Here is a 10,139-nt window from a genome sequence, read left to right on the forward strand (position 1 = left end):
ATCTCTCTTCAATTCACGTTGGGAACCTTTTCTTTTATTTTCAAATATTATATTTCAATATGTTTTTTTCTTCCATTTAATTTTTTTTAGCCGTTCCATTTAATTTTTTAAAGGAGGTTCCATTTAATTTTATTACCTTTTTTTCAAAGAAATTTTATTATCTTTTTATCACTTATATATTTAATTTAAATATCGTTTAATCATAACAACCTCACAAATATTTTAATTTACGCTATCATTTAATGATACAGAATATTTTTATTTTCTTTCTTCAACCTCAAAAATATACAGACACACTTACTAGCGTTTAGAGTAATACTTTTATGTGTCTGTTTTTTTGTTACGCTAATGCGTATAATTTTTATAAAATTTTGATTTTAATTAAAAGTAAAATTGTAGATGTCTTTTCTTCAAAAAAGATATAGATGCCTAAAAAAATTATGCTTATCTTTTATATATATATATATATATATATATATATAGACACACACACATACATAAAAGGTATAGATGCCTAAAAAAATTATGCATATCTTTTTCTTATTCAAAAAAATTAAACATTGCTAAATAGGAAAGGTATTATTTTCTATTTTGTCAACATCAGATGATAGAATTTTGTATAAGTTTGATAATGACCCGAAAAATGTCTTTTCTTATGTAGTGGGAATATAGTTGATGTAACACTATGGGAAAAATACTATGTAGCTTTATTATTTACCATCTATTTACCTTGAGTTCCTTGCTTCCATTTTGTAGTCAATGGAAACCCAAATATATGTAACAATTGGTCAGATTCGAGGTTGCTCATCAACCTACATCATCCGGTTGTTGAAAAGTTTAAGACTTAGTAAGTTTGCATTATGATTTCACAATACAGTGTTAGAGTAACTTATTATTTCACAATCCGATTTGTTTGTTTTTTGATCATGTTTCTTGAATTGTTGTCGTGACTTTAACACTTCTCAAGCTCAGAGTCAAAACTTCAGTTAGAACTTAAGTCAGAGTTCGACTTTTTCTCAACGTACTTCGTACAACGATTTTTTCAAATTGTCTCAGGTTAGGCCAATTGCTGAATTTATAAACTTAGTCAATGTCTGCTTTTTTTACGCACAAATTAAAAATACATATTGCATTATTCTTTATTTCATGTGCATAATTTGTGTTAGGAAACATATTGCATCACTATTTGGAAAACAACTAAATTCAATCCTAACCAGTTTGGATTGTATTATGAGAGTTGCACCAAATGTTCGCAGACATCAATGTCAAATGGTGCTAGCTATATATGCACATGCGGAAGTGATGTTTAATTTCCATTTGCTTCAACAATGTTAATTGGTCAACGGGGTACATATAATGTACATGCATGCATTTATCTAGACTTTATAGGAAGATAATAGGATGATAAATTAGAAGTCATGTTACATTTTCTTTAGCTTAAAATCAGTTATGCTACCTTTATTTTATAAATTAAATGTAACTATATTCGCATACATCTTATCCATGTAAATATGCATTAGACTAATATTGCAGTTATTTTCCTGTTTAACATTTCCCAAACGAGGTGTCAAGAACAATTCTAAAAGGAAAGTGCAAAACAATCACTCTCATTGATGACCAGACACAGAGACAGTGTAACTGTCATCTCATTACCGCCGATAGAGCAAGCTATGAAAATTACTTGGGTGGGCAGTGGTTCAATTTCTGCAAATAACGAGTGATGGAAGAAGGTGGTAAGCTCATCTTTGATCTCGAAAAGTCACAGAAGAACTTGCAAATTCGAGTTGTTCCAAAGTAGATCTTTGTTGTTGAACTATTTTAACCTCTACTATTTTGACGTATCGCTTTGGATTGTAGTCGTAAACTATCTTGACTTTGGGATGTCATTTGTTCTTTTCATTTTGTCTGATGTATGTATTGGCAAAAATCCCTTTTTGGCTAGTCTATGAAACTTGCAATCTCTTTTATAAACCTAACTATTATGTAACGTTAATCTGCACATTGTTGGTTCCTTCATTGGTTCCAATTAGTATCATGTTAATTGTAATGTTGTTTTCCTAATGCTTTGGTAAATGTTTTAGAAATGTACATATATATAACTTCTAATTAACACTGCAATTTGTTTTGTATCTAGCACTTCTCAAATGAGATATCAATGACATTTCTAAAAGGAACACGGAAAACAATCACACTCATCGACAAACAAGCTCAAAAAAGGTATAAGTGTCGCTTGATAACAGCAAAGATAGCAAGTTACAAAAAATACTTAGGCGGCCAATGGTTCAAATTTTGCCGAGAACATATGTTAGAGGTAGGTGATAAATTAATTTTTGATCTAGAGAAGCCACCTAAAAATATGCACGTTCAAGTCGTTTCTAAATAAAGATTTGGTGTTCATGATCCGCACTTTCAACATATCACCTTAACTCTAATCATAGATCAGATTATCTTCACTCACTGATGTTACTTCTTTGCTTGATTTCATTTGATGTAAATATGGGTATTACAACAACACTCTTTTTTATAATTTTGGATAATATGTAAATTCACACATCATTAGTTCTTTTATTGGTTCCAATTGTTTTTTTCATAAATATTATGTCAATTCCTAATCTCATTAACTGATTATATGCTCTTAATCAGCCCATACATATTTTATGATGAATCACAATGTTCCATCGTTTTAACATCTCTTCTTTCAAAGATTTTTTTTATCGAATACGTTATTGAACCCGTGCGAAGCACAGGTTTGTAACTAGTTTAAAAGTAAAAATACATAATTGTTATGCATCAATTTTTTTTTGAGAGAATCATTGTTATGAATCAATTGTTAAGTGTCTCTTTTATAAATTTAATTATAACATTTATAACCTTTAAATTCTCCAAAGGTAGAGAAAATATCCAAAAGATATATATTATTAAGATCATTCTTAATTCCAAAATCAATATGATATTAAAATACTTTTTATTCGTCGAAGGGACATAAATTATCGAAGGAAATATGATCTTAAGACTATTCTTAATTTCAAAGGAACATTTATATAAAATGAACTATAATTTTAAGATCACTCTTCATTCTAAAGGACGAAAGAAAAAAAGATGAACATCTGAATTGCTCGTTAACACAAGCGAAGTGTAGAAGAAAGAAAGAATTCTCAACAACTCGGTAAAACACTTTAGAATCTTATTTGTGATCACAACCACAATTTAAAATCATCCTTGCTATATGGTGCAAATTATACACGCAAGGACACGATAAAAGAGAGGGTGGTGATTTATATTTCTAAGATAATTTAAAGCTAAAATCAAATTCTAATCTAATAGTTGTTATGCATGATCCAATGAATACAATGCATTCGTTGATTTTCGTCACTCATATGTCGTATAATTCAGCTTTTTCCATTTAAAATTATTTCTGCCTGTAATACATCTATTTATGTTCAGTTCCATTGTTTGTTTTTTATTCTTTTCTTCTTCTTATACTTGTGCGAGTACTTCTGTCATACGGTGTTTATTCTTTCACCCTAAACTTTAGAAAACAAACAACCTCTTGACCATAAAAAAAAAAAAAAAGAAAAAAGAAAACAAACAACCTATAAAATATTTTTTGGGATTTTATATTATAAAAAATATTTGTATGCGTATTCCTTCATTTTAAAAAGTAATAAGTTGACATCTTTCAAATTTATCATCTTTGACAAAAAAAACTGTCAAATTCATCAATTAGTCATTGGACATTATTTTATCGTTGTTTTCACTAATTAATTAAAAAAATATCTTTGAAATAAAAATGTAAATAATTATAATATACTAATTATAATTTATTAAAAAAGGCATACACATGACAAATTTATGTTATTAAAGAATTACTAAAAATTAGTATTTCTTTAATATATTTGAAACTAAATTAGAGAACAATTAAAATACACAAACTATTTTTGTTAACACTTCACTGCTTTCACATTATTTTCCCGAAAATAGTGACACTGGGGCGTACAATTTATACATCGGACAACTGTGTGTCCTTAATCAATTAGTTATATTTGGTTTTTTTATATCTTCTAAATTAAAATAAGAGTAATTATAACATATTGATTATACTTGTAAAAAAAAAACATATTGATTATAATTTATTATATAAATGATACACCAAACAAATATCTGTCACTAAAGACATGCATACTTAAAATATGTATTTTTTTATAATATTTTTGACATAAAAAAATAGAACAATTATAATACATCAGTTATAATTTTTGCCAATTTTATTATTTTTACGTTGTTTTTTCTCTAAAGGAGACATTAAAGAGTGTTGTTGGAGCATACTATTCAAACACGAGACAAGTTTTTGCTGGTAATCAATTTGTTAAATTTTAAAATTCAACTAATTTTAAAATTCATTAAAATTTTAAAGATTACTAAACTAATTATAATTTGTTATAAAATTCTTATATGAGTAACATGATTGTGACTAAAGAATTAATTAAAATTAGTATTTTTATAACTGTCGACATAAAAATGAGAATAAATATATACAATAACTCTAATTTACAATAATTATAAAACACTGTTGATAAATTTTTTGCACACAAATTTTTAAAGTTAGTTTTTGGGAAATGAGTCGTTAGCACATATAATTCATACACATGATAAATATTTTTTTTTTTCACTAATCAATTTGTTAAATTTATATATATTCTAAATAAAGTTAAGAATAAATATTATATTTTGGCTGTGTTTGGTAATACAAAAAAGCTAACTTATAGCTTGTTGGATTAGCTTATAAGCTTGTTAGATGAAAATGTGGCATGTTTGGTAACAAGCTTTTTTCATGAGCTTATTGCGTGTTTTGAAAAGCTATTTCAAGTAGCTTTTTAGCTTATAGCTGGTGGCTTTTTATATTTTCTTCCAACTTTAACCCTATTAATTTAAATTAATTATTTTTTTAATTAAACAACTACCCATGTTCATCTTTATAACCGCCCCATTTTTTTCTTAAAAAAAATGCCACGTTTTTTTTTTTAAGGAGCACTTTATATATATATATATATATATATATATATATATATATATATATATATATATATATATATAACCTGCTGTACACCACATAAAAAATAACTAGCCTATTTTTTTTTTAAAGGAAAAAATAACTAGTTTATTGTACGTTGTAAAATTTTATATATTCTAGCTCACATTTTGTTTCCACCTTTCTCTTATTTTTGGAATTCATAAAGCAGAGATCAAAATTGTCGGTGAATGTTTTTTTAGGATTAAAGGTCGAAAATTTTTTTTATGGAGACTAAGACCAAAAGTTTGAATATTTATAGGGACCAAAAACATATTTAACTATAATTAAAAATATTAAAAAATAAATACATTACAAAAAAATGTGTGTGTCTATATGTATATTAAAAAAAAAAAAGTCATTTTATACTTATCAGCTACTTCAACAGCTAATTTTACCAAACACATTATTTTTAATAAGCAAGCTTTTCAGCTATAAGTTATCAGCTATCAGTCATCAGCTATCAGCTAACTTTTCAGCTATCAGCTATCAGCTAGCTTATAGCTTATTTTTACCAAACAGAGCCTTTGTTGGCAACGTATTGGCTTATGGAGCACTTTGATGGCTCTTTTTGATATTAAGGTCAGCTTTCCAACCAATGTGTTTGCTATCCTACAACACCTGGATCACAAAAGCAAACTTTGAGTGTGACCCTTTGGAGTATTTGGAAGCATCGAAACAATATGGTATGGAACAACATTACTGAAACAACTCAAGTTATTTATTCTCGTGCATGTTCTCTTCTTACTAGCTGGAGGAATGCTCAGAATATTCGAAATCCTATCCCTCAGAATCCTGACACCCCGATTGATTGAAAGTGGATCAAACGAAGTCCCGACAGATTTACTTGTAATGCCGATGCGTCCTTCTCTCAAGCTCGGAATCGGGTCGGTATTGGTGTTTGCATTCGAGATGAAGAAGGTCGCTTTGTTTTAGCCAAGACGGAATGGATGACTCCGCTCCTTGATGTGGATTTGGGTGAGGCTTTGGATTTATTATCAGCAATGTACTGGGTCCGCGATCTGCAACTAGGTATTGTGGACATTGAGCTTAACTCCAAAACTGTGGTAGACAGTCTTTATGGTAGTAAAAGTGGCGTCTCTAATTTTAGCGCAGTTATTAATGATTGTAGACGTCTGTTAGCTTCTGATTTAGTAACCTCTGATGTTAGGTTCATTTGGAGACAAGCCAACGAAGTCGCTCATAGCTTTGCTAGAGTGGCTTTGCGTCATGCTAGTTTCCATATTAATATTAGAATTTCATCTTGTATCTCTACTATTATCATGAATGAAATGCAATAAGTTTCTTCTTGTCAGAAAAAAACAAATATTATAATATTTAAATTTAAAGTTTATTTAAAAATCATACACATGACAAATGTTTGACTAAATTTATGTAGCTTAATTTCAGTTGTATGAGTTAAACATTATGTTAGGTCAATTTAATTAAACAAACATATTATCCATTCCATATATCATGAGTACTTAATATTAGGGGTATTTTTTTTAGAAAGAAACATCAGAGATATTTTGCCTAGTTCTCTAATATAACTTTTGCCATTTAGAAAAAAGAAATATTAATTAAAAAAAGTTTATCTTCGATTGCAAAATAGTATTCTTAGTTATTCTTATAGATTGGTGCATGCTTCAACAAACAAGTAAATAACTTAAATCATAGAGTATATGCATGCTGGCGTCTAGGTCACATTTAAGAACTGCCTTTGGAGAAAATAAAGGAGTAAACTACCAATTTGGTTATGTCTTTGTAAGTTACTCTCAAATTAGTCTCTGATTCTATTAATATTTTAAAATAGTCTTAATTTGAACCGGGTAAAGAAAGTGGACGAGATTGTGGAGGAGGTCAAAGTCTTATCTTGGCAATGAAGTTTATCAAGGTTGAGGAACGCCTCGTGTCTCTGCTATGAGTGATGTTGGAACGCCCTAAAGGAGTGTATAAGGAGAGGGTAACTTATGTGATCTTTGTTCTTGAGGATGGTGGTTTTTGTAGTGGCTTTGTTTTCTACTTGCTGCTGCATTTTTGTTTTTTCTGCTGCCCGTGTTGCCTTCTTTGCGCTAGGTTGTTGTTTAAGCGGTTTGGCCTTGATTGGCTTTTTTGTATTGTTCCCCAGCTCTTTTACTGCACTTCTGCTGCGGGGGGGCTTTTGATAAATAAATATTGTTTTTTCAAAAAAATAAAAAAAATGTATGTCTTTGTTTAAAGTTTTTCAATTAGGTCATTGTCACGTAATGAAGGACTTAATTGAGAAACTTCTAACAAAGATATGAACTATGTTGAAATATTGTCGAAAGTTTCTCAATTAGATCTCTTTCTCTCTTTATTTTTGTCACATGATGAAGAACTTAATTCAGACACTTTTGATAAAGATAGAAACTAAATTAAAATATTAATAGAGTCAAAAACTATTTTGAAAGTGACATACAAAGACTGAGATTAATTTAATAGTTTACTCGATAATAAAGGTAACATTTAAGTTACTTTAGTCTCCATGGTGTTGTCTGTATACGGCTTTTGACTTTTATGTGGCTTTTGTCAGATAAATAGGGGTGTGAGGGGTGGGGGGAGGCAAATAGATACTTTTAGGTGACAAACGTACATGCATGCATGTCAATTAAATGAACATAAACGTACATTACATGGTATTTTATTGAACTTCAACAAACATCACTTAATTCAGTCAACAAAAAAAGAAACATTACTTCACGAAAAAAAAAATGACTTTATGAAATCTACACCCTCTAGAGAAATAAAATAAAATAAGATAATTAAATGCATATAACAAATAAAATAAAAGATCTACATACTCTTGACATAACTATGGCTGCCATCCTAAAGGAATACTAGGGTTTGTATTGTAATTAACTGTTTGGCTGCTTGATGATGGCAATGATAACCTGAGGGCATCAATGTAATTATCCAATTGGTTAGCTTCCATATTTTGACCTTGTGGATAAATAATACTAAGAGCTTCATGTTCCTTGGAATCAAATGAATCTAGGATGCAACAATCATGGTCCTCAAGGCTTTGATCATTGACTAATTGAGGCAAAATATTGGGTTCAGTTTCAACCAAGTGATGATCATGACATTGATCATATTGTTGTGCCATTGATGCAATTGGGTTGACTAAATTGTGATGTTGGGTAGTATCACTTGGATTTTCTTTATTTCTATTGATATGAAGAGCCACACACTCTAATGACCATGTATCTTCATCAGGGAAAGGATTAGATGGTATTTGATTCTCAATGTCAAGGAAATTGGGATTATAATGGTTATTGATCATGTCTACATTTGTATCAATTTGGTAAAAATTTCCTTGTAGATTTGGAGATGAGGTTGGAAGGTAGAACTGATCTTGATGATGATGATTGGAGTTTAGGATCACTTGTTCCTTGGAATCAGATGAATAATCTAGGATGCTACATGCATAATTTTCAAGGCTTTGATCATCGAGTAATTTAGGCACAATGGCTTCATGTTCAACCAAGTTATGATCATGATATTGATCATATTGCTGCATTAATGAACTTTGGTTGATTGATGTGTCACCAATATTAAATGGAGTGGTGCCACTTTTTGAAATTTGATTTTCCAATTGACTTGGATTGAGATCAAGAGCTACACAATCCAATGACCATGTATCTTCACAAGAGGAAGGATTAGATGGTAGTACTATTTCAGGTATAATTGGATTTTGATTGGGTAGGAATCTGGCATTGAAATGGTTATTGATGTCTACCATTGTACCAGTTTGGTGAAAACATTGCATATTTGGAGACGAGTTTGAAAGGTATAGGTGATCTTGATGGTGAGGATTGAAGTTTAGCATCACATTAGGGTTTGCATTTAAAGGAAAAAAAGTTTCCTTAAAACCATCACTGTAGGAGAGGTGAATATCATCATAAAATGGGGTGAAGGATGGAACAATATCATCAGAAAGGAGTTTTTTCTTTATGCTTGAATTCCAAAAGTTTTTCACCTCATTATCGGTTCTTCCTGGCAAGTACTTGGCAATTTGTGCCCATCTGTCCAAACAAGTTTAAACCTTGTTGAGGGAAAATGAATACACAACACCTTCCGTTTTAAAATAAGTGTCATTCTAGGTTTTCTTATACATATTAAAGATTAGAGAAATGTTATTCGAACAACCTGAAAACTTGTTGGACAACCAAAATATATAAAGAAGTTTAAGCATTGACACAAAAACCAAAACACTAGAGAGAAAATAAAAATATAATATGAGTATGAAATATAAAGCTGTCACAAATATCATTTCTCTAAAAATTATAGGAAAAAAAATTTAGGGTTCCAATTGAAAAAGAAAGACACTTATTTGAAAAAGAAAGATCCTTTTGAACTTTGAGAATAATAAATGGTAATGATTGACATGAAAATAACATTGGAGGAAAAGAAGAAGAGCTATTGTAATGGATATACCTATTGCCTAGAATGCTGTGTAGTTCTATAATGATTGCTACTTCTTCATAAGAGAAACTTCCACGTTTTAAATCAGGTCTTAGATAATTTATCCATCTTAATCTACAACTTTTTCCACATCTCTGCAGACCTAGACACATCATGATATAAATAAATGAACCATATAATAAGATATATTTTTTAGGGAACTATATACTTAATGAAATAGTAAAGTGCACTTAAAAAAAAAAGTAAAGTGGTTAAGAATTTTTTTAGTACCAGCAAGTTTTGGGACAGAACTCCAGCAGCAATCTTGTCCATAAGTTGTGATGTATTTGATGAGTTTTTCATCTTCTTCAGGTGACCATAGTCCTCTGTTGACCTTCTCCTTGCTACAGCAAGAGTGATGTGCCATGATTGATGTCTTGTTTTCTTTTCTCCTTAGTTTGATCAATAAGTCTCAAAATTACAAATATATATCTAATGGACAAAAAAGGTGAAACTCTATATTATATCTTTGGCTTTAGCTTTAGAATAGAACAGGTTGCATTAAATTATGAAATGAATGGATTGAGAAGAGTAACAGAAAAAAGGGTGATTTATAAGCAGATGAAACTGGGAGTACAGTGAGATG

The 10,139-nt window shown here is 29.8% G+C and overlaps 1 protein-coding gene across 1 annotated transcript; it reads right to left on the reverse strand.

The window, feature by feature from the left end:
* Nucleotides 1-7,901: 7,901 nt before the first annotated feature.
* On the reverse strand, nucleotides 7,902-9,920 carry LOC25500478 (transcription factor MYB102). Its single transcript, XM_013588901.2, has 3 exons — nucleotides 9,785-9,920; nucleotides 9,527-9,656; nucleotides 7,902-9,114 (listed from the first exon to the last, which is right to left on the reverse strand). The coding sequence occupies exons 1-3, from the start codon at nucleotides 9,918-9,920 to the stop codon at nucleotides 7,902-7,904; spliced, it is 1,479 nt and encodes a 492-aa protein (XP_013444355.2).
* Between the last annotated feature and the right edge of the window lie 219 nt (nucleotides 9,921-10,139).

This window comes from Medicago truncatula, chromosome 8 (assembly GCF_003473485.1).
Source record: "Medicago truncatula cultivar Jemalong A17 chromosome 8, MtrunA17r5.0-ANR, whole genome shotgun sequence".
Classification (NCBI taxonomy): domain Eukaryota; kingdom Viridiplantae; phylum Streptophyta; class Magnoliopsida; order Fabales; family Fabaceae; genus Medicago; species Medicago truncatula.

Coding starts and splice junctions, on each gene's coding strand:
- LOC25500478 (XM_013588901.2), bottom strand. CDS start 9,920: ATGGCACATCACTCTTGCTGTAGCAAGGAGAAGGTCAACAGAGGACTA. Junction 9,657..9,784: donor TTCTGTCCCAAAACTTGCTG/GTACTAAAAAAA, acceptor TGATGTGTCTAG/GTCTGCAGAGATGTGGAAAA. Junction 9,115..9,526: donor CACAGCATTCTAGGCAATAG/GTATATCCATTA, acceptor TTGTTTGGACAG/ATGGGCACAAATTGCCAAGT.